Source organism: Octodon degus, unplaced genomic scaffold (genome assembly GCF_000260255.1).
Source record: "Octodon degus isolate 3935 unplaced genomic scaffold, OctDeg1.0 scaffold00007, whole genome shotgun sequence".
Taxonomy (NCBI): Eukaryota; Metazoa; Chordata; class Mammalia; order Rodentia; family Octodontidae; genus Octodon; species Octodon degus.
This window is the reverse complement of record NW_004524583.1, coordinates 403,572-431,381: the sequence shown is the minus strand read 5'-3', so window position 1 is coordinate 431,381 and position 27,810 is coordinate 403,572. Positions and strand designations below refer to the sequence as shown.

At 35.1% G+C, this 27,810-nt stretch overlaps 1 protein-coding gene across 1 annotated transcript; it reads right to left on the bottom strand.

The window, feature by feature from the left end:
• Positions 1-1,812: 1,812 nt before the first annotated feature.
• Positions 1,813-27,810, bottom strand: Atg3 (autophagy related 3). The gene is made up of 12 exons (XM_004624700.2): positions 27,354-27,810; positions 24,661-24,702; positions 20,625-20,674; positions 17,082-17,152; positions 15,602-15,709; positions 14,017-14,066; positions 11,267-11,348; positions 7,234-7,268; positions 6,597-6,752; positions 5,559-5,686; positions 3,745-3,813; positions 1,813-2,077 (listed from the first exon to the last, which is right to left on the bottom strand). Exons 1-12 carry the CDS (start codon positions 27,423-27,425, stop codon positions 1,996-1,998), a joined length of 945 nt encoding a protein of 314 aa, XP_004624757.1. The 5' UTR covers positions 27,426-27,810; the 3' UTR covers positions 1,813-1,995.

The window sequence follows — 27,810 nt, the reverse complement described above, 5'->3', positions numbered from 1 at the left end:
AGGAAGGGGCTGGAAGTTTCAAAGGAGCAGCCCTAGTGACTTACCTCTTTGCACTGGGCCCTACATCCTGACAGCCCAGCCAGCCACCAACTCATCTACAAGACTCAATATATGAGTCTTGGGGGGACAATTCATACTTAAGAGCTAACACAGTACACACATCACGGTTATGTAAGATGTTAACCTGAGAAAGGCTAAGTGAAGGGTATCCAGGATTCTGTGATACCTTTGAAACTGTTCTAGAAACCTAAAATTATTTTAAAATAAAACATTAAAGCTAGTACCATTTCTTACTACTTGTACATATCTGATGTTTTAAAATACTATAAAACTGAAAATTCAACATAAAGGCTTATGAGATGATCCACAGTAATTTCAGTTTTAAGCTGAACACAGATCCATTGTTCACCTAACATTTAGTTCTAATGAATACATGTGAACTCATAAGAAATACACTTATGCCAATATACTTTCTGTATATGTCTGGGAACCCATACAAAGATTTCAAGTGGAAAAGATCTGACACTAAAAAGGTTATTTAAAAATATGCTATCTAGTGGTGACATACATTAGCTGTTGCATTCTAGAAAAATCAGTTTGGAAGATTAAGACAGATGACTGCATTTCTGACTATGCAAACAATCAGTGTATGTGTCTAGAAACTTTTGACACAAAAGTCTTGCTATGTTGCTGGCTGGTGTTGCGCTCTTGTACTCGAGTGATCCTCTTGCCTTAGAACCCCAAATCTACAGGCATTCAAGACCATGCGTCGCTGTATGCAGGATGATGTGTATGTAACGGGATAAAAGCCATGTTTATTTTTCACATCACACCCTATCAAATTTCACATTACTTCCACTTATTATCTTCATTATACAATCTTCCTTGCAATATAAAATTGGGACAACTGGAAAAGGGAAGAATATTAAAAAAGCACTAGAGAAAAGGAGTGCTAAATGATGGTGTAAAAAAACCAAACATTTCTTAGAGGGAAGACTAGCCTCTCCACATTTTAAGACAATGATGAACAGCATTAAATGAGGGGCAATGTACGGAAATACAGAATATTAAAGAAAAAAGGGGTCAAAGGACCTGGCTCCGGGGTTCTACTCTTTGGCCCAAAGTGTGCAATTCCAGAATATATTACCTGGCTCTATCAACTGTTATACTCCAGACCTGCAGACTTAACAATATAGAACAAAGGGATTCTCCTCAAATTCTAATTTGCCAGGCAATCATGATAGAAAAAATATTCCTGAATTCTTAATACTTAGCATAGGGCCGGCCAAATAACTCAGCAGATTAGGCACAGGGCCTGGGGGTGGGGGGGGGGTGGGGGATATGTCACTGCACCTACAGTGCTGGCCCAGCTCCCGGGCGCGCTGAGACAGCAATTGAGACTGGGCGATCGTGATAGCACATGCCTGTAATCCCAGCTCTTGCAAGGCTGTAAACAGGTGGATCGCTATGAGTCCAATCTAGTAATGAGACCCTGAACACCCTGCAGACCCTTCCTAAAAAATAAAAATAAAAAAAATAATAAAAATACTTAGCATATTTCCTAGTGCTTCACAAATATTAACTATTAGCAGACAGAAGACGAATAAGCAAGGGAAAAATAAATGGAACAAAATGAAAACACAGTCCAGAATTCAGTTTTTTCTAGTATAGCTTGAGCACTACTGCCTATTTAACACTCACCTCATACATGTGCATCAAAAACATTCATCATTCTATACAAACTATGTATTCACTTAAAGAGTATTATTTTGAGGAAATCTCATTATAACCTTAATTAAAAAGAAAAAATGGCTTCACATTCATTTTTATTAAACAAATAAGGCTAGTAGTGGAACTTTTTTATTTAATGCATAAACATATATAACTCCCTTTATTAGAGAAATTATACATATTGGTAAATATGGTCAATGGTCACATCTATGCATTAATTCTTTAAAAATCAGAATAATTAGGACAGATTCTATATTCTCTTCGTTACATTGTGAAATGCCTCGTGTAGTCATATTCTATTGTTGGAATGACAGCTTGTACAAATTTCAAAAAAATTAAAAGATACCTAAGGGTTTTTGGTTAAGGAAAATAAGATTGGCAAATAGCTGTATGTTTAAAGTCTACGTTGTAATTATCCATTAAAAAAGAGTGTTTATTAAAGAAATTTAATCATGCAAGTTATGCAAATGTGTATCTACTCAACTTGAGTCTCTACAACTTTAAGAATGCCTGGGGCCAGGGAGATAGCTCAGTGGCTTAAGTGCAAGATCCTAAGTTCAAACTTTGATACCCCCCCGCCCCCCAAAAAAATGCTTGACCACCTATTTCAACATTTGAATTTGAAAGGATGTGTACAGTACTGGGGACCAAACCCAGAATCTTCTTACTGAGCTACATCTATACCCTGCCCCCACCTGCCTTTCAAATTTTTAAAACAGGGTCTCACTAAATTGCGTTTCTAAGCTAGGCTCATACTTTGCAGTCTTCCTACCTCAGTGTCTCATGGTGCTGGTTTACAGGCATGTACCCAACACACTCAGCTGAACCTTAAGAAGTTCACATAGGCCCAATTACTTTAATACGAAAATAAGGACAAGATTGTCCATATTTAAATGAATATGAAATTTACTTTCTTTACTGCTTTTAAGTTTTCTAGAACTTACAAGAGAAGAAGAGTATAAGAGTAGCAAAAGAAAAGTTCAGTTAAGTGAATCTCCTTCATAATGATCTAAAGCTAGGTTAAAGATGTACTTACCATAGAATAAAGCATTTTGGACTGTCTTCATTAATACAATTTTGAAATACTTTGTTTTATTGTACCTAGAAACATTAAGAGCTGTAATTTTCATGGGGAAAATCAATGACTCATCAGTTGCTACCTAGCCTTTCAACATAAGCACTGAATGTACAAATTATATATAAGAAATCTTCAGAAATAAATATGATTTGGATTAAAAGTTCTTGGTTTGTTTCTGTATCAAAGGACCCCAAAGTTGCTCTGGCAAACATGCTTTATTAGGAATGCTTAGGTTACTTACAGCTTCAAGATACTGGTGATCCTTTAGTCTATTGTATCTAACAGGAGTAGTAGCATGAACACCAACGCTGATGGTACCCTATTTCTAACTATTTGGCACCTAAGTTACTGAGTTTGAGTGCTTCTGATGAATCCATGCTGCTTCAGTTGCACATACTTGGACACCTAATCACCTACTTGGATATCAACTTGTATTTATTCCTCCTATCAACCTGACAACTAAGAGAAACTGAAAAGACTCATGGAAGATGTAAAGTGCTTTCTCTGGAGAAAAATAAAAATATTTTAAAAACAGCTAAAGAAGTTCCTATTCTAACCTTTTTATTTTAGTTCAATTCTTTGCCTCTGGGAAACCACAGGTTGACATAATCTAACTACCTCTAACTGATGGGAAAACATATCTTTGGTAACATATTAAACTGGCAATATACTTGAGGAAAAGAGAGCCATGCTTACTAACTCTAAATTAGTAAGTAGCCTCTATAACAAGTTAACTGGTACACAAAGGGACATATTCTGATCAACTGAATATATCTATTTCAGTAACACATATCCTACATGAAGTTTTCTACCAGAACTTCTAGATATGGCGGCTAAAACAAGTTATAGGCATGTCTTTAAGGTCATACTAGATTTTCCAAACAAAACATCCCAGAAGTCATACTGCTACCAAGCACAAACACAGGAAAGGATACATATGAACCCCAAGCTCTCCCCCTCCTTCTGCAACTGTCTCAATGATTTTCTTCATCACTTCAGCGTGCCTAAAAGCAAAGAACAAATCTCAGTATGACTCAACTAGTTCAAAACAAGAAGAGCATGATTTCATTTGTGAAGAAACTATCCTTGATGAAATAATTTTAATATATAACAATTACATTATACTTTCTTTTTTGCTGGCCGGCTCAGCCCACTCTGACATGGCATGTGGTGCCTGGGAATCAAACCATGGTGCTGTGGATCAAACCATGGTCCCTGCATACTTGCCTAAGCTTGTCTAAGCAACTGCTTTAGGCCGCTGAGCTATCTCACCAGCCAACAATTATACTATATTCTCCCCTCCACACAAGTCAGATTGTTGAGTAATGTGTATCATTTTATTGGAGCAAGGAATAATTTTTAAAACTTACCATACACAATGGTATTTGTCAGCTTTCTGATAAACAAAGGCAGAAAATAAGGGAAGGGAAGGTATATGGAACAATGATTGTCTCTGAGAAACATAAATGAATCCAGACTATGCAAATTCAAAGCAACTTAACAGTAAAAGTGAGAAAAAATGAGATATCTATATTTTGGATTATGAATATTTCAATACTTTGCTGAGAATAAACCAAAACAGAAATAGTTTTAGAAAAGCTATTTTATCAGGGTCAGTAAGTTTATCTTTCTCTTTGTTTCACTGAGTATAATAACAGCATAAAATTTATCTTATTCTATTTAAAAATAATTCTGACTTTATAAGAAGAAAAATATTTATTTAAACTTTTCTGTCCTATTCACAAATCCATTGAAAACTAGTACCTCTTTTATACTCCAGAAAGAGTAATTTCAAACTAACTGGACACATAAACTAAAAGCTACCTTTCATACATTTCCTGGCTTAAATAATGTCCCGTCAGTTTTTTATGTAGCACAATCTGAAGTAGCCTGTGGAATGGCCTAAAATAAACTAGAAATGTGAAAAAGGCTTTCTACAAGGTAAAATGTAGTAATGCAAAGCCTGAAGAAAATAACAATACTAAAGACTTTTTTTTTAAAGAGAAAAGGAAAAAAGGAAAAAGCAAACTCATCATTCAATGAAATGAGTGTTATTTAAAAGTGTTACCAGTAAATTACCAGTATTTCTCAGTGAACTGTGAAGCTACCTGTTAGAAACAACTGAAAGAAATCAGTAAGTGACTTTTTTAAAGAAAAATTCTGAATAACATGTATAGTTTCACTGTTCTAGCCCTGTGAAAACAGGGTGACACATAGAAAATCCCATATTATAAAGGGTGCTTATTTGGTAAGCCTAAAGCCCTTTCAACAAAAGAACAAGAATACAAAAATTCCTCATCCATGTATTTCCCTTAACTAACCAGAGAAAAGATAAACCAGGAAAAGTCCAAGGTTAACCTCTCTGCTACATCCACAAAAAGATACATTCATGATAGTGCAAACCTATCTAATGATGGATACCTAGGTCCAAAACTAACCAAGCTGTTCTGCAAGCTAACGAGGGTTATAATCACACAGATCTAATTAAAACCACACAAAGAGAACAACAACAACAACATTTACTGTATTAAGGTTAAAATAAACTGAAGAGGTTGTTTTTTTTTTTTTTTCTTTTCTTATGTGTATAATTAAGCACAAAACATTTCTAAGGAAAATGAAAGAAAACTTTGCTTATGAAGTAAAATTTTCTATTAGGATCTACATTTATAGAGTCCCAAACAATACATGAAACACACACATATACTCTCTCTCTCTCTACACACACATAAACATACACCCACACACATACCTGCATGGGTGAACAGAACACATAGGAGGTGGTGGGAGATGAGGATGATTCTCAATGGTCACTGTTTTCTTCACATGATCTTGACTGATGTCTTCATACATGTGCTCAACTGTTAAAGGCTGCCGTTGCTGAAACCATAACGAATGCTTTGAAATGACTTTTAAAGTGCATAGCTCATACCTCAGTGTTTATTTTGTATTTATCCTCCTATTCTCACCATACCTGCAAATTAAAATTTTAGACTATTTAGACCAGATTATTTTGGTTAAAGTTTACAATTTATATCAAGGCAGGGAGGGAACAGGAGAAGGAGTTTGCATTTAGAAGCTATGTGACATCTGCTACCACCTAATGAAAATTTCATTGATGCAAGTTTGTGGCTATTAAAATATTCTACAATTTCATAGCTAATCTTTTAGACATATTTTGTTTTACTTCCTTTTCTAGTAAGAATTACAAGTTTTTCCTTTTCTTTTCTTTTCTTTTCTTATTTTTTTGTATTTTAGGGAAGGGCCTAGAGGGTGTTTAGGGTCTCACTACTAGTTTGAAATCATATTGATCTGCCTGTTTACAGCCTTCCAAGAGCTGGGAGTACAGGCATGCACCACCACAGCCAGTCTTACAAGATTTTTTAAAAACCTGACTTTATTTTATTTATCCTTTAATTAATTATTCAAATGAATTAAAGAGGTCTTAAGAGAAAAAGATATATGACACAATTCTGGAAAAGCTTATGTATGTAACACATATAATATACAAAACTTAGTAATATTTATTAAGTTCAATTTTCCTTATGCTTTAAAGGGATAAGCTTAGAGGCAAAGAAATACGAAAACACAGATAACATGTCTAATTCTTAAATAGTGTTTCACTGAATAATTTATTCAAAATAAGAACCAAGTTCAACATTAATCATAAAACTGTAAAACAAATGATTTCTAAGATTTAAAACATCATACCCATATAGATCTAACAAAGCAATGATTTAAAGTATTTACATTGAAGCATACATTTTTTTTTTTTTTTTTTTTTTTTTACCTCATCATAGCCAAACAGCCATAGTCGTGGGGTCTGGTAATATTTATCATAAGTGATATACAGGTCATAAGTTCTGGTCTGTAAAATAGCATCTTCCCCTCCTGCATCAGTTTTAGCTTTACAAGCTTCTACTATTGTTCTTGTATCTAGAGTAGCCTGGAGAAAAAGTTAGTCATTAAGTCAACATGAAGGTGATAGTCTACAAACATGTTTCTCTCATTCTATATTGCCTTTTTCTTAAAAGTAAACAAGTTTATAATTTAACATTTTATGTATATAAAAATAAATATATTTTATATACAATATACATTTACAGTGGTAGCTCAATTCATGAACTTGATTCATCCCATAATTCTGAAAAAGATGGCCTTAGTCATGTTTATTACATGATGCAGAACTCAAACAAAAACACTATCTTGCCTGACATTTGTTTGTGAACCAAATTATTCACAAAAAAAAGCATCTGGGAACTAAGAAGGTACCAATTATATTTCACCAATAATTCAAATTTAATATGTCAACATATATAAGTAAAAGCGTAAAATTCTGAAAGATCAACATGTCATTAATAGTAAGAATACTAATCTAGTATAAGTACACTAATTAAACACTAACTAGAAAAACTCAATTTACAAACCTCATCTGTTTCCAACAATCCACTTTCTTCATATTCTGTCACAAAAAGAAATAAAAGATTAATTAAGTTCAAGAAAACTCTCCAAATAAAACTATGTATTAGAGTATCAATCAAAATGTGGGGTTTTGCTTTTGTTTTTAACTGAGGATACATAACATATACAAACAAGTCAATGCTATACTTCCATAATACTTTGCATGACAGGCCAGAGAAAGTAAGCATGGCTAGGCAATGTTTGTTAATTTATCAGATACATCAAATGGTATAATAACACTATAGAGTCCTTAGGAATTGCAGCATATACAGGACTATTCACATATAACAGAAGCCTCTTAAGGCAGAGCTAGCTCAAGACTCTCAGTCACCGCCTGAAACTACAGGTAGTGGAAAACTGTATAATTTAATGGTTTTCATCTTAACTAAGCTATTATCATACACGAGGGTATAACATTAGTCTGAGGTACATCACCAAATTAACAAACTTGTTCACTTCTTCATAATTTTATATAAAAGAGAGAATATTTGTTCTTACCATTGATTTTTTTTTTTTTTTTTGCGGAACTAGGGATTTGAACTGAGGCCTTTGCGCTTGCAAGGCAAGCACTTATTCTACTGAGCCATCTCCCAGGGCCCCTTAACCACTGAGCTTAACAAACACAGTGTATAGTATTTTTCTTTCAGTAAGTATCTAGTAAAAAATCTTTCACCTTTTTACTTTTTTTTTTTTTTTTTTTTTGCAGAACCAGGGATTGAACTCAGGCCCTTGTGCTTGCCAAGGAAGTGCTTATTCCACTGAGCCATCTCCCCAGGCCCCTCACCTTTTTACTTTAAGGAAAAACTTTACTGCATCTCTTTGATATACCTGAATTACCAGCACTCCTACTGTTATATGTTGAGGGGGGGAGTCTTCATTAAGTAAGTTAGGGTTACTTGAACAAAGAAACATTGTAATACCATGACAGTTGACCTGGTAATTGAATGGCTATATGCTTAAGCGGCAGGTTGCATATACAGTAAGGGTAGGCTAGGAAAAACTCATCTCACATATGAAACAGAGAGAGGTAGCACGAGATTTCACTGCATTATTTAGAATGCCACATGATTTTTTTCCCCACAAGATTTAAAAGATGACTTTTATTTGTGGCATTTTCCATTTGATAGTTTCAGACCATAACTGGCCGTGGACAACTCCATCACAAATAAAACTGTAGAAAAGTGAGAACACAACATGTGAAAAAGTCTCCAATAATTTTTACTTTGCTTACTGAGTGCTAAGTTCTCTGTTTTCATCCTAGTTGACCTCTCAGAAATATAATTTATTCTCTCCTCTCTAGAGCACTTTCTTTCCTTTGCTTTTAAGCTATTTTATTGTTCTTACTTTCTTCCCACCTTACTGTCTGCTCCTTCAGTATCTCCTGTGCTGGCTCAGGAAAGACAAGAGAAAAAGGAGAGGGAGGGTGAAAAGATAAACAAGGAAGGAAAGAAAAAGGAGAGAAGAGTTGAGAGAGGAAAAAAGAGGAGGGGAGAAGGGAGCAGAAGGGAGGTTAGCTATCACTGTCCTAGCCCAAGTCACTATCATTTCTTCCCTTTATCAAAATAGCCTCCTAACTGCTGCCTCTCTTCCCCGTCAATATATGCTTAACACTTTGGTAAATGTCAAGGCATGTTACTCTTTCACTTACAAAAACCTAACTATGTCACCTTTTCTTACTCTGAATTCGTCAAGAGCCATACAATCCAGCCTGTGGTTACCTTTCTGACCACCCTTTACCAGTGTGCTCTTCTCTCTACTCTGGACAGAAGAATCTCCTTGCAATTATTTTACGTGAGCCATACATGTTTCCACTGGAGGGTCTCTACACTCTTCCCCCAGACAACTCCCAGAGTAACACCTTGTTTACTCACTTCCAGGCTCGACTGAGATGGCACACTCCCAGTGGAACTGTTCTGATCAGCTTATCAAAAATGTCAACACTTTACCCCCTTTCCCTATTTTTCTAACAACAATAAACATCTACATTTTGCTTATCTACATTTCTGCTTTTCTCTCATTATAATCTATAGTCCACAATATCATGCCTATTGCTTTTCCTCTCTAGTTCTGAGAAGTTGCTGATCCACAAATACTGTATTTCTCAATAAATATCTATTGAGTAAATGAATAAAAATTACCTTATATTAAACATCATGAACACGTTTTGGAGCCAAATTCCACACAGAGCAATCCTTCAATTATCCAAGGGAAAAGTAGCAAACATACTGAAACGCTGTTAGATATTTAAGGCAGCTCTACAGGTTGTATTCTAAAACCAGTGATTTATTCACAGGGTGCGCTCTATCGATCCCCATCACAGACTGGACAAAACTGTATGCTATTCAAAAACAGGCAGAATGCAGAAAGAGGATTTGTAGAAGCCCGGGAAATGGCTCAGTGGAATAAGCGCTTCCCTAGCAAGCGCAAGGGCCTGAGTTCAATCCCCGGTTCCACCAGAAAAAAAAAAAAAAGGAAAGAGCATTTGTATAACAAAAGGATGAGCTCAGCTTCTACCAGTTGTGAAACATCCAGTTGGTAATAAAACTAGGTAGTTCTGAAGTTGAGGAGCTACAGATGAAGTTTTACATACAGAAGTCTTGAGCACAAAAATGGTACGTGAAACATGGCAAAGTAAAAATAAAATAAAAATTAAGGTTTTCACAGAAAAATACAAACTCCCTAAAATGGAAAACACTAAAATATAAAAATCAAGAGTAAAATTCTTAATCCACAGGGATTACAAATATTTCAGAATCAACACTAAAGCCAATTTAGAATATGTGAGAAATTCTGGTTACAAATAACTCACTCTGATTTCCTCAACAGAGTAGTTTATCATGGAAATAAGGACAACAATTTCACTAAAATTTAAAACAGAAAAACAGCTAGATTTTCATGCAGATTTCAAAGTATCTGGGAAACTAAACTAAAAGGTACTTACAGTCCAGCAATTATGATTTGCACTTATGGTCTTCAAATCTTTTTGGCACTATCTTCTACTTTTGCAGGCTATAAAATATAACTCTCTTGACCTAAAAAAGATGGTATTTTTGGGATGCAGCTATCTTATAGATTGTAATGTTTGCCCTGTGTCTTTTCTCTCATCTATCTTCCTTTGTTTCTTTCCTTTTTGTTTCTTTTCTCTTTCTTCCCAATCCCTAATTATATTTAATTGCTCTTAGGGAATCTGGTCTTTCCTGCTGCACATATATCCAAGCCTAACCACCACATGTGATTTCAGAAGCCACAAGAATACTCAAAATCTGGGGAAAGGAAGGAAGGAAGCAGGGAAGAAGGTGGCCATGAAATGATAGAATTTAATAACCAGGCAGAAGGAAAAACTCCCCAAAAGATGACTTCGAAAAAAAAGTCAAGAAAGAAGACAGTCCAATGTCACAGAAACAAAGAAAGAAAAGACAGTTAACAAAATCAAATAATAAACAGAAGTATGAAAAGAACAGGTTTAATGAGGTAATCCTGGTGATACCAATTTCTTCTATTTTTAAATATCTGAGGTTTCATGTATATTAAGATTATTTTAATGAAATAGGAAAGTTTCAATTATTGTATACTAACAGACATGTATAACTCTGCTAGCATAGCAAGTTTTGGTCAGTTGTAATAATGTTTTATTAACGTAATGATTCTTAAGTGTTAACCCTAGAAGGGGTCACTTCAAAACCTCAGTAAACTATGAGGGTATGCTGAGTAGTTTAAAAGACCCTATAAAGAATCACTATCTTGTCAGGCATGGTAGCACATGCCTGCCATTCCAGCACTTAGAAGGCTGAGGCAGGAAGATTGCTTAAGTTCAAGAGTTCAAAACCAGTCTAGGAAACATGGCAAAATAAAAATTCAGGTTTTCATAGAAAAATACAAACAAACTCCCTAAATTGGAAAACAATAAAATGTAAAAAATCAGAGTAAAATTCTTAATCCACAGGGATTACAAATATTTCAGAATCAACATTAAAGCCAATTTAGAATATAAATAAATACCTTCCATGTCTGCAGCTTCTCCTTCATCTTCCTCTTCTTCCTCTTCACACAGTGCTGAGCAATCTTGGAGTTTTATACTATCCTTTGAAATTAATTAAAATCACTTAAATATTGCTTCAAACACTGAAAACCCACCCTTGCTACAAAGTGTGTTCAAGGACAGCCTCAGCTGCACAATAAGACCCTGTCTTACAGGAAAAAAAGAAAAGAAAAGAAAGAAAAAGAAGCGGGAGCAGCAGCCCTGAATCAATCACTTAATGTGCTAAGGGATGTGTGACTGAAAAAGTTCAAGGTGGTATGGGAGCAACAAGAGTTGCTCACCTAATCTAGCTATTTAAGAAGTTACCAGTTCCCTTGCAACAACACAGTATTTTTACTTAACCAATTAATTTTAGAAAACTAGCTCAATTATGTTAACTGTTACAGTAGTACCTCTGTTAACAAATACTTCTGTTTGCCAACAATTTGGTTCACAAACAGAAGTATCTGGCAACATTTTGGTTTTGTTTGCAAACTATGTATCAGATGACAAACATAACTGTGGTCATCTTTCCCACAAAAATGTAGCCATCTTTTCCAAAACTGTAAAACAAATTAAGTTCCATGAACTGAGGTACTGCTATATACTTATTACCTGAAGAAAAAACCTTACTTATAAACCTCAATGTAGGTATAAGCTAAAATAAGATAGAAATCAAACATTATCAATTCTAATTTGTTAAAAATACTCTAGCTGAGTTAACCAAAACTCATCACACTTTAGCTACTATAACAAATAAGATTTTAATTCAATTTAACTCTAGTTCATTATAAAAGAATGTTAGCCAACAATAGCACTAAAAGTTATCACTATCACAAAATTAATAATATGAAATTGATAAAAAAAGAAAATGATATGGTAAGTGGATTCTTTGGGCACTTAGTCTCACTGGAGCTGTGTTGTACCGAGGGATGGCTTTATTTACCACTAGAAACTGGAGTAAAATACCCAGTGTAAATCAAGAAGAGAGTACCAGCATCTGGGTAATTATTAAATGAGCTAATATCTGAGAAACTGAAGGAGTTTTTTACTATGCTGGTAATATTCATGCTTGATACAGAAAATAGAGTAGAAATCAGCAACAAAGGCTAATATTTGGTACTAGATGTAAGCATCCTAAGAACTAAATAATTTTAAATATATGTAACAAATATAAAAAACTCTATACAGTATTAAGAAATCACAGGAAAGATATATCCTATTTGCAAATTATTATTCATCCTTTAGTAGAACGTAAGGATGTGAAATGGGGTATCAAGCGTCATAATAACTGTTATATTTACTAAACATTCGTGAAGGCTGGCTGAGGAGAGAGCTCAATAGTCTAAGCACCTGCCTGGCAAGCTCAAGGACCTGGGTTCGCTCTCCAGTACCACATGCCATGTCTCCCTGAAACCCCAGGCATGCCCTGCCAGTCACCAAAACCAGTATGGTGGCACACACCTATAATCCCAGAGCTGGGGAGGCTGAAACAGGAGGATCACTACAGGTCTGAGCTGCATAGCAAGAGCCTGCCCATATAAATAAATAAATAAGATTTAAAACAAAAAAATTCGCGAAGGCTGAGAATGTGGCTGAGAGATAGCTTGCCTACTACACGCCAGGCGCTGGCTTCAATCTCTAGGACTACAAAACACACACAAATTCCTGAAAACACTGCCTTAACATATCCAAAAATGCTTGTTACATTACTCTGTCACTTATCATTCTGAATCTGAAGCAGATACACTAATAGCCAGAATACATGAGATCTTCAGAAGCAAGAAAACCACTTGTGTTGTTTCTCCTTGGTTAAACTCCAAAATGTAGAAATTTAAAAGGATGAATTCTTAAGCCAATGAACTTAATTTTAATCCCAGTGTAAAACTGAAAGATGAACTTACTTTATTATCTTATACTTTTAAACTATAAATACAAATCCCTAAAATGGTCACAATGAAAATACGAATTATCTTAAATTAGCAAATATTGTAGGAAATGTTTCCTTATAACAACAGGGATAGAATGATCCCATCCAAAATATTCTATCTGCTACAAGACTTGAATATTTACTGAAATTAAGAAAAGCTACAAGTGAGCTGAATGACAAGGCACGTGCTGTAATTCCAGCTACTTGGCAGGCTCAAAGAGTAAGAAACTAAGTTTGAGGCCAGCCAGAACAACCCAATGAAAACATATCTCAAAGTAAAAGTAAAGTTAAAAAGCACTGAGGATATAGCTCAGGGGTAGAATGTTTCTCCAGCATGTGTAAGGCCCAGGTTTGACCCCTAGTATTTTTTTACTTTTTTTTTTTTTTTAAGGTGAAGGTATTTCTATTATTTTTCTATCATTCCTTTATTTTTATTATTATTTTCAAATAACTATTAAAATATGAAGATAATCACATTCTAAGTAAGAAATGGAAAGCTAGTACAGATAGCCTGAATTAAATGAAAACTTACAAGCAGAAAAAGTCTACCCTATTAGAAAAATAAGGGGAAGATATGTACAATTTGATTCTATAGTATAACCAGAGGGCCAGGGAGATAGTTCAGCGGCATAAACACCTGTCTAGCAAGCCCAAGGTCCTGAGTTCAATTCCCAGTATCAAAAAAATTTTAAAAAATCTTTCTGTATATAACCAGACTGTGCTTATGGAAGATGTGTTATCTTACATGTAGGCAAATAATGAGGTCACTGACCATAGAGATGTTAACTAAGTGAACAGTACCTTATTCTCCAATGTGATCTCCTTCACAGCTTCAGTTATTCCTGCAATACCTGTTTAAAAATTCAGAATATAACTGAAATTAAGCTATAAAAGTCTATTTACTTAAAACAACATAAAAACTTAAAATTATCTAAACCGTCACAACCTCTTTAAAGAAGCAAATAGTAACAAAACCTTAACGTGTGAACTCCCAATACAAATACAAAACCTGAGGTGTACATCCTCAAGCTCAAATGAAAAACATACTAACTTTCTATTTTACCATGAATTTTCCTTGTTTTATCACTCCCCATTTACTATCCCTATTGTACTGTAGCACAATGCATTATAAGTGAACACATTAAAAGATTATAGGACTTCTTTAATTAAACATGTATCAAAATTTTCTCCACTAGGTAGTGGTATTGCAAATATGCTATTTCCTTCAGAAATCTAAGACATCCAAAGATACTATCACAGTAACACATTTACATGAGGCACACTACCGTTTCCATATCTTACTTAATCCTCATAAGCACTATCGTGTGAAGCAGTAAAGATTAATAACTTCTCCCTATGTAGAAATGAACTCATCAGAGAGGTAAAATGACCTGAGTTTCATACCCAGTTATGAAGATGCTGAAATTAAAATCCTTAAAAGCTGACTTCTGGTTCGCTGATTTTCCACTGCTCCTCAATAAACAAACTCCACAGAAATGACTTGCCTCAACAGAACTATTATCCAGGTGGAATAACCAGTAGACTAGAAAATATTTCTAAGTCAAAATACCTTGTCAGTGTTCTCAGATTAACAAAGATGAAAAATTCAGCAAGAACAGAAGTAGCTAAGTTATTACAGAAAAAGAAAAAAACTAAATACAAAATACATTTAGTCCTAATATGCCAAGTGTATCTTGCTCATCTTTTAAAACTTTGATGAAAAGTCTAACCTGCTAAAACAAAGGATAAGTAGCACATGCAGGCATACACTTATAAAACCTTAAAATTTAGTTCCTATAGCAAACACTGTGATAAATACTGAATATTCAAAAATAAATTTTTTCATACAGCTTATAGCTTAATATCTTCTAATAATTGTTCAATAAATAAGTATTCAGGGGCTGGGGAGGCGGCTCAGTGGAATAAGCGCTTCCCTGGCAAGCACAAGGGCCTGAGTTCAATCCCTGGTTCCACAAAAAAAAAAAAAAAGAAAGTTGTCATAGATTCTAGTTTTCTGGGTAAAGTAAGATTACTTCTCAGTTGCTCTCACAAAGGAGCTCATACTCCAGCAATACAATGACATATAAGTATGTAGCCGATACTTTTTATTGGCTCTAATTTTCCAACTGTCACTGAAGTAACCAATACAATAAAAATCTATTATACTTGAAAGACCCTTTTTAATTTGTCCCTGTATTTCTTTCAGATAAAAATTGACTGGGCAAAATGGTGCCTTACCTATACTTTTTTTTTTCCTGTGGAACTGGGGATTTATCTCAGGACCTTTATCTTTTTTTTTTTTTTAATAAAAACACAAGACTGTTATAAAAGATTGTGAAAGGGTTAAACAACTCGTATTAAATATGTCATTGTAGTCTCCTTTTACCTGTGTTGTGATATGTATCTACCCATCCCCCATCACCATCATCTTCTTCAATGATAGCTTCCAATTCATCTGAATACTCCATCTGTTTGCAGCGTTTGTAGCATGGCACTATTCAAAAATGGCAGTTACTACCATATAATCAACACATCACAAATTTATCTTAATAAGAAAGCTTATTTCATAAAAATGACATTTATACTACCAAAATATTAAATGCTATTTCATTTCTAATGAGATCCATTAATTTAAAACGTACATTAAGCCTACAGATACATAATTATTTAGCTACATTAATGTTTCCCTAAATTGCTCTGATAGAAGAAAAGCAGAAAGACTCTGGTGAGAGTTTTCTATGTATTCCTTTACTGTCACAGTCTGTGAAGAACCATAAGCTAATGCCATGCGACACTGTTCAATTCACACTAACCATTAATACCTTAAATTACTATTTTACTTTCTGAACAAGGAAGCATACTCAGAAGTGCAGAGGTGATCTCTAGTTGTGAGATCAAAACATTTGCCAACATTAATTTAAAAGTCATATTCAAGTTTCAGCTATTTACAATGGATAGAAAATTTTAAATAGTTTAAAATTCAACAAATTGCTAAATTTTACTTTCTTATACAAACACTGCAGCCAAATTTTTCTTATAATGAAAGTATCAATTAACAAATATTATTCATAACTATAAAATTGAGCAATTATAGGGTAAAAACATGATGTAGGGTCAAGTTGCTATTAATCTTTTATATACAGTTTAATACATTTGTTTGTAAAAATAAATGTATTCTGTAGGAAAGAAAATACTTTTTGTTACAATTTGCCTTGTAAGGTAAATTAGAACAGAAATCAATGTATTGCTATATGATTATTTAAGGACAATCATCACCTTTTGATGTTTCTTCAAATTCACTTAATAAATATATATATTTCAAAAGATATTTTTTTGTGCCTTAGGAAATCCCTCAATGGCACAACAAATAATAAAATCTTTTAACTTGGACGTTATTGGTATCAGTTGCATTCTTCATGAAAAATTTACATCAAAAGATTAAAATCAAATAGCTAAAAAATGAATAAAATGGGGGCCAAGGAGATGGCTCAGTAGAATAAGCACTTGCCTGGCAAGCACAAGGGCCTGAGTTCAATCCCTGGTTCCACCAAAAAAAAAAAGAATAGAAAGTCAACTTCAAAAAATTACCTTTTTTTACAAGAAATCTAACTTTCCGTAGAGCCTTCTGTTACATCTTGCCAAGTGAATAGTTTTATTCCCCCAAAAAGTTAAAGAGATACAAATCAAAGAAGAAAAGGAGTATTACAGAAATAGAAAACATGGAGGTTTTATTAAATTTCCAAATTTCTAAGCTAAGTCCTAAGCACATCTTCAGACACAAATTAGGATCAGAAAGGATAAACAATTTTTGTTGTTCCTTTTAATGCAACTGCAAATTATACTAATTTATACAATATAATTCTCACCATTTTTGGTTACCAAAAACTGTTTGCCCGTTGGTAGGTATGCCTTCACTTTTAATTCTTCTCCTGTAGCCCTTTAAAAACAGGAGAGGGGATCAAAATACAGAAATATTTTAAAAGTCAAATTTACATGGATAATTTCACATGTAAAACTATAAAATATTTTAATTCTGCTTTAAGATTGGAAAATGATGCCATTACTTGACATATGTTATGGTTTGTGCCTAGTTGTCCCCCAAAGCCTCATGCAGTCATGGGGTGGGGACTTATACAGTTTGTGATTAACTCATGATCCACTGGGATTATGGGTGATCCAAAGTTGGGATTATGGATTATATACTTCCCCCAGCCTGAGGTGGATAGCCTGAATGCAATTTAAGAGAGACAGACTTCATCCCTGTTGCTATTGTTGCTGCTACTCCTCCTGTTTGCTCTTTACTGCTGCCATGAGCTGTTGCCCTCTGCCATGTGCCAGTCGGCCTTGGTGCCAGCTGAGTATGGACTAGAACCTCCAATAACTGAGTTAAATAAACATTTCCTTCCCTCATTTTGAGTGTCAGGTATTTGTCCCAGCAACAAGAGAAGAGTAACTGAGACAACCTATATTTAGGTTATAGAAAAGTATGAAGACTATATAAATGAAATACAGTCAGAGATGTAGACAAATAGATAACTAGTATGTCTAAAGAAAATGAAAATAGTATTCCTCAATAAACATAATCTTCCAGATTTTTAATCCTAATGTTCTGTTCATCTTAGATTTTTAATTTTAATGTAGTATTTACCTTGAGATCAAAAGGCAAAAGAAAAACCTATAAGACATATAATAAAGTAAGTGGCTGGCAAGATTCCCATTCCTACCACTTTATTAAAATTAGAACTAAGAGGCAAAAATGCTTTGATCTATGAGATAATGCTTAAAACAAAACCATTTTATCAGCTTCTCAGTAAGCATAGAACTTAGAAGCTTAATATACATTAGTATCAACTTTTATAACTTTAAAAGGCAGGTACTAACAACATTCCCATTTTACACCTAAGTAAACTAAAGCTTAAAGGGGTCAAGTTGCCTGCAGATACAAAACCAGGTCAGAAGAGTTAAGATCAAACCACGTAATTCCAGGGCTCGTGTGTGTGTGTGTGTGTGTGTGTGTGTGTGTGTGTAGTGCCAGGGATGGAATCCAGGGTCTTACCATACTAGCGACATACTCTATAGCTCAGCTACTTCCCTATTTTTTAAACTTTAAGGCAAGACCTCACATCCCAAAGCTAGCCTCTAGCTTGTGAACCTCCCTACCTTGGCTCTCTAAGTAGCTGGATTACTGGCATATGCCACTACACCTGACTTTAGGATTTCTATCCTTAAATTCTGTACATGAAAACCAACTATAACATTTCTAACCTATTTCAGCTTCCCATAAGAGTTTGTTTAAACATTCTGAGGGCCATCCAATGAACTTGACCAGAATAGTGGTGGGATGTGGTCTTTCACAAACATATGAGCATAACCATGAACACAATTGGCTTTTAAAGCTTTAGATTAACTTTCAAACCATAGATTTTAGCACAAAACATCCATGAAATGTCCTAACATCATTTGACTGCCTTTTAGGCTTCTTTTAAGGAAACATCAATGTTCAGTTCAACACGATAGAAACACCTGAAGTTCTGAGAGAAGTGAAAATAAGGTGCTGATAGCACTTGTCTGCATACAGGTATTAACATAGAAATAATCTGTTTCTCACAATGTCTTAAAATTATTAATTCCTTCAGATCCATCAACTCAGGCAGAAGTACAGACAACGGAGGTTATAAATAGGCTTATGTTAAAAAATAAGCAAACAAACTTTCACCAATCAGAACTGTTAAAACAGATACTCCAAACACTCACTATAAAATTCTGACTATATACCAACTCCTATAACAATACTATAACCCAGACATTTTAGCTTTTTAAATGACTTAAAACCTACCATGTAGAAATCTCAGTAAGAAAAACTATCTACTATACTGAAGATAATCTTAAATCAGATCTTGTCACAAAAAGCATTATTATAATAAATATTTATACTTATCTGACTTCAAATATATATGAATTATAGGCTAGAAACTGACTTGAACAGAAAATTTAGGATGGGAAGAATCTTTATTAAGTCAGACAGCTTCTTCTATGTCATGAGCTGATTTCTTTTAAATTTGGAACAGAAACAGACATAAAAAAGATTAAAAAAAATGAAGCTGGCTATTTTGTTCTTTCTTGACACATAAGAAATAATGTCCTGTAAAATAAGATACAGAGCATCTGATAAAAAGCAGTGGCAATAAGTGCATGTCAGGTATAAAAATGAATAAAAACAAAGGAAAATAAAATAGACCACAATAGGTTCTAACTCTGGTTTAAAATACTAAATTCTATCAATTAGAACCTTTTTAATATAAGAACCCTTGCTCTTAATCAAACTGTACCTTTCAATTACTCCAGAGAAATGTCACTAAAAAGAAGAAAAAAAGAAAAAGCAGTTCTGATGGCACATGCCTCCAATTTCAGCTACTCATCAGGCTGAGGCAGGACGATACCAGGAGGTTAGGCATTTTAGCAAAACCTTATCTCAAAATAGGGATAGGAATGTCCCTTAATATTCCCTGGGTTCAACCCTCAAACTTAAAAAAGATCTAACAAGTTGTAGAAACTATACCCAAACAAGCTGATAAATTCCAAAACAGTTTTGCCGTCATTAAGATTAGTTTTTAAGTAAATTTTTAACATTAGTACTTGAAAATAATGAAAAGGCATTTGTTTCAAAATATTACTATTATTCATATTTTAAAATATATACTACTTTAATAAAAAATTTATGAAGGAAATAAAATCTAAAGTTTATTATAAGCAAATTTATAATTAAGACCTCTAATGAATATTTAAGTTTAGCTAATTACTAAGGAAAGAATGCAATTTTTAACAGTTAAAAAGTGTCTATATTTCATGTTTTAAAGAAAATATAAGGGCCAGCAGGATAGCTCAGTGGACTAAAACACCTGCTAGGCAAGCACAGTTCAATCCCCAGCACCACATGCTGTGCCAACCCCGCCCCCTGGGGAGGCTGAAAGCAAGAGGATCACTATGAGTCCATGCTGCTACATAGTGAGACCCTTCGACAACAAAGTACATAAAAGGAAAAAAGAAAATATAAAACTCCTAAAATGTAAAAAATGTTTAATAAACATTTATTAATTTAAAAAAAGAAATTCACCAAATCGATTAAATTCCTGGATGTCATTTTTTAAGGAACTTGAAGATAAGACCTACAGGGTACAGAAACAACGTTAGTAAAGAAAAAAAGGATTTATCACAATCATGTCTGTCTTTATAAGAATAAAATATGTTAGATATCATATCTACTTTTTCTTCACATATCAATGAGGTACAATTTAATAGAGAGTTCTAAAAGAAAGTTCATTAAATTTGTCACTGTAATTTCATGCACTTTCCTACAGGGAAATTGTCATAATCCTAAAGTTTATTACCTTTCATTTAAGTACACTTACCATTGCCATGTTGGGCAGTGATGAACTAAGTGATCTCCAGCTGCCACAAACTTCAGGATATGGAAGGAATAAAGAAGCAAAAGAAAAATTAATAACTGAATACAGGATGGCAAAATATCAAACTGATTACCTCGGGTAGCCTTTATACCTAATAATTAAACTGCAAACCAAACCTGCTTCATCAACTTGAAGATTTTTATTAACCTGTAAAAGTTTTAAACATCCAAAACTGAAATTAATTTTGAAAGAAAAACTGCTATTCTTAAATTCAATTTTATCATTTTACTAAATGCCCCAAACATACAGTATCATTAATTTAATAAGGGTAAGGCTATAGAATGCTAAGATGTCAAGATCCACCTTAATTTTTTTTTTTTTTTTTTTGCGGAACCAGGGATTGAACTCAGGCCCTTGTGCTTGCCAGGGAAGTGTTTATTCCACTGAGCCATCTCCCCAGCCCCAAGATCCATTTTAAGGACAAATAAAATGTACAGAGAATCATGCTGACTAAAAACTCAACTAAAATCTTAAAAACAGATACAGGTCAATGATATATATCTTCATCACAACACAGTAGTATATACTCTGGGTTTTCTCCAGTGGAAAATTGAACTCAGGGCCTTGGTGCATGCTAGGTAAGCACTCTAAGTTACATATCCAGTGTTCTATTTTATTTTTTCATTTAATTAATGGCCAGTTTTGAAAGTTTTATCATACTCTTAAAGGAATGATTAGTAATCAAACAAATGTAGTGACTCACAACAGGAAAAAAATTTTTGGACTGGTAATTTAAGAAACTGTACCTTCTAACAACCTTGGACTTTTGGGGCAGACTGAACATTGTACAAGCTGTTGATTTTCTTTAGAAATAAAATACTCATAGAGAGGCAGTTTAATTTTTTGAGAATTTCCAATTTACATGGACACAATGTGACCTTACTGAGAAACAGAATTCTTCATTTTAAAAAAAAAAAGACATGAAAAGTCTTTTAAGCATAATGAGGGTCCCAACCCAAGCAATATGTGCACATACTTTCCCAATTACCTCTATTTCACAACAGATCTAACTTAAAATCTTGTATTGTTCAGGGGTTTGTTACATAGGAAGAAAAGAAAGTATAATACATTTTGTCTTTTAATGCCTTTCTGAGAAAGTACGCCCACATAAAATTCTATCAAATCAGAATTTTGAGAATAATATCTTTCACAAAGGTCCATTATCAAAATGCAATAAAGCAACTGTATTCCCAACAGAAAGTGTAAAACTATTTCTGTTCTTTCACTTGAAAAATATATTATTTAAACTTATTAAGACAAGAAGAAAATGAAAACAACAATCTCTTTTTCAGTATTTTGGCATTCACTGGAACCAAATACTACCTTTAATTCTGTTTATCTGGAATTAATTCATCACCACCAGAATGCAAGCCAAACAATTCATTAGAAGTTATTGAATTGCAGCATACTGCTTTGAAGTCACATGACTAATTTTATTCTGAAATCAGTCTGGAGGTATCTATTTAAAAAATTACAACAAAACCCAAAAGATAAAAAAGAAAACATTTAAAACTACAAAACTGCAGCTATAATCAGTACATGTGTGCATTTGCCCTCAGTAGCAACAACCATTATTATTTTTACATATTCAAATAACATGTAGTCAAACTTCGAATCATCACCACTGTTTGCAGCAGCTTTCCTTACTTCAACTCTCTTGTCAAACTTATTAATAAGTAGCTCCAACAGACAGAATCAGTATTTACATTTTGGTCAGCAACTTTATTCTTCAATTAATACACCTCAAAAACCACACCCAATGATTTTTTTTTTTCAGACAATCCAGTATTAGAAACTGCTGCCCCTCATGTGGAGCACAAAGACTTCGACAACTCTCAAACAAAAAGATAGCTGGCCACTGACAGGCAGAATTTTGAAAGCTTTATCTAGAAGCAGTAGGAAGAAACAAAGGAGCAAATGAAGGCAGTAGACTTTATCCACAGCAAATGCTGCCTTTCAGTTTCCTCCTTCCGGCTCTTTCTAATCTCCCTCAGTCCCCTCATGGTGCTACACTCAACCTAGCCGTCCATGCTTGGGACCCAGCTGGGTTAGTTTTACCTCGGACTTTTTTTTTAAAAGGAAAATTTGTAACTCCTTCATGAGTTTAACAGTTCACTTTAGGATTTCTGTTTGAAAACAGCTTAGTTACAGCCAACAACCACAGACCTGCATCTTGAACTTCAACTATCTAACAGGCATCTTCACATATTGGAGATAAATATCTTCACGTATACTCTTGATTTCAGACAGTACTACTGACAAAGCTGTATCTAAATTATATTTTTATTTAGCAAGAATGATGACACTTTTAAAATCAAAATATTCTATCTAGCAATCAAACTATTACACTCATGAAGCCCACAGTAAAATAAGATCTTCATAAAATGTCTAGTCTGAACCCTTAAAATCTTAGGTATGAGGCAACATGAGGCTGTTCCCTACACAGCTTAACTTTCTTGCTTAAGTATCAGAGAAATGGCTCTCAAAACCAAGTCCAGGGGCAGGCATGGTGACACACACCTGTAATCCCAGCACTTGAAAGGCTGAGGCAAAGAGATCTACGCATTAGAGGCCAGCCTGTGTTCAAATTCAGCCTGAATCACATGGGCAGATGGTCTTAAAAAACAAAAACAAAACAAAAGAAAGCAAGTTCCCTAAATTCTTTTCATACCACCATGAGTCTTTATTAAAAAGTTTCAGATAAAAGATCAGCTCAGTAAAACATTCCAGAACTCAAAAGTACTTGCGCCTGGAGAGTCATATGTGAAAATTGAAAGATTAATTATTCTGAGGTCTTGGCCTTTAGAGCCCTGAAACAGCAGCCTCATCATACAACATAGTTGATTTCAAAATACTTCCTTAAAAACAATACAATTCTTTCAGCAGAGAGTGTTTTCAGTGAGCTAAAGCTCAAGCTTAAATTCTTTACCTGTTATTAGGAACACCATACCTTTTCATAAAACTGAAATTTAAAAAGACTTTTACCATAGCATTTATTTCCCTGTGAATAAACTACACCAATAAAAAAGAACTTTTTTATAACACAAATTTAGCAAATAAGTGAAATGTTTCCTCAAAAAATAATTCTGTTGTAAAGGTTCAATAAACCAGTCATTGTAGCATTTGCCTGCAATTTCAGAACTGAAGGAGGCTGAGGCAAGAGAATCGCAAATTCAAGTCCTACCTGGGCAACTTAAGGAGACCCTGTCTCAGTATAAAAAGGCCTGGGCTCACAGCTCAGTGTGAACACACTAGGCTGCATCCTCAGTCTTATCAAAAGAAAAAAAAAAAAAAAAAATCAATAAAACACTAAAACGCAACTGGCCAGTGAAATATTAACCAATTTCAATTATTACTTGTTCAGTTGAAAAAGTGAAAAAAAAAAAAAATCAGTAGCAGGAATCTGACAAATATAAAATTTATGCTGAATATCATATTAAGAGAATTTAATAAGCGGTGAACAAAATTCACAATTGGAAAAACATGAAAATTCACGTTTAGTGTAGCTATCCAGAACATAACACTACACAGCCCCCTGCACAGTGCAATCTAATGAAAATGTGAGTAAAGTATAAATGACCAGAAGTCTGTTCCACACCCTCTCCACCTTCATTTCTAAATAAAGAGAGGGGGCCCACCCCTTAGCTCAGTTCTTTAAGTGGCTGCTTCAACAAAGCAGTCAGGTTCAGGTTGCTGTGGTTCCATCCCCACAACTCAAGCCAGCCAATCATGCCCTGAAGGCATTCGGAGCAAAAAATAAATAAATAAATAAATAAATAGAACTTCAGAGAAATATGAAAAGTGGCAAACTGAGAAGGAAGTTACATTTTCTATCCATGGCAATATACTCATAAATTAGGATATAATTAGCAAAATCTAATTTTATTCAAGTCAGAAAGTTCCAGATATTTTCTTACAAAGCAGTAAGTGCTCAATTTAATATAAAGTACAAACGTTTCAGAATATTTTTAACATTTACCTCTTCTGGGGTGATTACACCTGTTTCCTTAAATTTTGATTCCTAAAGAAAACAAAAATAGTGTCAGTATCACATCTTTCACTTTCAACTAGAACTGCTTTGGAGGCAACTATTTGCCTAGAACCCTTCAGGCAAAGGAGCATACACAAAAAGTGAACTGCGTACACTTATCACTGTTACTACAACAATGTAAAGTTGTATGTGTGTATTATGGGTACTTCAATACAATGATATACAAGTCTAATACAAAAAACTGACATGAAAATAATTACAATTAATTCCACCAGAGCAATAATGAGCTCTAAGAAAAAAAAATTCAAAGGTTTCAACATGAAGTAAGTCTTACAGTGACTGGGCAATGAACATTTCACAACAGCGTAAAAATGTCTTAAAGGTGTGTAGAAATCTCTTAATTCAGCCAATGCCTTATTTAAACCAAGTAACATTAGAAACCCAAAGTAGAAATTGCTCAATATGTCCCATTATTCTCATTTCCATCAAGATAGTAAAACAATATACTTTCCTCTAAAGAATTCTATTTACTAAATCTACTAAACATGTGAGTTTTTTAATAACCTACAAAAGTGCACAAGTTCATTTAGTGAATAAACATTATTTACTCAACAAATATTTACTAACTACCAAATATCAGGCAATCGGAGGCAGTAGGATATAGGTGTAAATAAAACACACCAAATTCATCCTTGCCATCAAAAGCAGCTTAATTTCTACCTGAGGAAGACACGCGCACCATATCATGAAAAATAAAAGAGAGGAAACTTGCGTGGTGGGGGAGAGACAGCCATTAAAAAGAGAATGAAAAGATAATAAAGACTTCAATAAAGACTTGAACATCTCAGTGAATGAATAAGCCTTAAGGCTGTCTACAGGAAAAATAAGTATTTCAGGCTAAAAGACAAATAAATGCAAAACCTCATGCAGGTGACTGCTTGAGCAAGCTCCAGAGATCAGGCTGGCTCACAGGCAGGAGTGACCCTGGGACACAGTAGCAGGTGATAAGAAACTCTACTGATCAAGAAGCCTTGAAGACCATTAAGAGGACTTTTTTTTGGCAGAACCAGGGACTGAACTTATTCCACTGAGCTATCTCCCCAGCCCCCATTATGCGGACTTTCATTGTAATGTACACCCCCCCAAAACCATAACTCTTCTTAACTTTTATTGCTAAGAGAAGACCACTAGTACTTTTCTTCTCTTTGCCTTCCCTCACCTAGCAGGAAACTTTTAAATACCCAGTCCTGGAGTAACAAGCTGGTCATTAATTCTGACTTCTTTTATACTAAAAATAGAGGTCATACATTCTAACATGCTCTCTTTTCAAGTTGGTGAAAAACTAAAATGACTTCGAAACAATTCTGTGTCATACATTTAATAAAATGAAACTGGTATAGTATACAACCACTGCACAAAATTATTTAATTTGGAAAACCTTTTTGTTAGTTCTTGAAAATAAAAAGCTGTAACCACTGCGTATTATCAAAATGGTAACAAGAGGACCCCAGGAGACAAGGGAAGAGGATCCTCTGGCCCATGCCTAACCCACCTTCAAGGACCTTACACAGGCTGTTCTGAAAAGGCTATGTAACTGACCCCCCCAAAAAAAATTCAGTGCAAATGTCAAAATTTTCAAATTTTAAGTAGTTGAATAACCTTAACTAAATGGATTTTCACAGCAAGCAAATATAAGCAAAGCAAGAGGGCATTACAAATAACTTCTTGATTTCTTGTCTTGGCCCAACAAAATACTATCTTTAAATGGATCTTGGAAATAAGTATGTATTTTAAAAGCACAGATGTAACAATGTCAACAAAAGGGAGCAAGGACAATTTTTCCCTATTTCTCTTAGCATAATCAGAATATTTCATCCCCACACTAGTATCAGTAAAATTCTACTTGAAAGCTCAAAAGAGAACCAACAAAATAAAACCAAGAACTTGTCCTTTGTTTTTTATCACTGCTCACTTTTTAGCAAGCAAACGTTACAAACAAATGTTATAAATGTGATTAAAGAAAAAAATTGTGATTGTAGAACTTTATCTCTGAAAATAAACAATTGAATCACTTATTGCTATAAGCAACTTCTACTTTAAACCGTTTGTACTGATGTCAATACAGTGTATCAAAAGTTATATACTCACGGATATCAAGCTGCGTATTACTGTGAACCCCAAATAAATAACCAGTTACAGCTACTTTATAAGCATGAGAAGGAAGTTCTGCTACTTTGCTGGGATCAATGTTACTGAGATAGTGTTATCAATTTCACTTTGTTCCGCTGAAATCTAAACTAGTTGGGACCTAAATTACAATATGCCTACTTGAGACTTAATATTCCATGAAACATAGAAGAAAATCTGCTTCCAACGCTGACTTCATTCCTTAAATTAATAAGCAAAACTACTCGTTTAAAAATTCCGATGTTAAGACTTACTGTTCTAGCCAGCCGGAGCGTAATGACTGGTACAAACAGGGGCTCGGACTGAGGGTGGCTTCAGAAGCCCGGGGAGTCAGGAAGCCCAAAGGACCAGCCAGAGAGCCAGAGGCGGGGGCTGTCGCTCCGCAGCGTCCCACCCCGCGGCGTCCCTTCCCCGCCCGGAGCAGGGAGCGCCGGCGCCCGCTCCCCGCAGAGCCCAGCGTGCGCCCGACGGCCCAGGCGGCGCGCCCGGCTTACCTTGAGGACCGGGGTCAGGTACTCGGCCACTTCCAGCGCCTTTCCCTTCACCGTGTTAATCACATTCTGCATCCTGGGGCCGCAACAGCGGCCGGCGCCGCGAGAGGGACGGCAGGGCAGCGGACAGGGACCGGAGTCAAGAGCTGCCCCCGCGGCGGACGACTGGCATCGGCACCCGCCGGCGGCAACCTAAGGGACGGCTCCGGACTGGACGTACGCGACGCGACGGGACAGAACGGGACGGGCGGAACGCGGGGGAGGGGTGCCGCGCGATTCGCGCCCGGGCGACGCACGCGTGCCGGGCTCCGCTGTCACCTGGCCGCCGGGCACGGGGGCCGGGCCGGGGCAGAGCTGGGGGAAGAGGCGGGTGCACGCGCACCCCTCGCCCTCTCAGATGCACTTCTTCCCTTCTGCTTCACTCGCAGCCCTTCCGGTTCCCCTTCCACTTCTCGCTCTC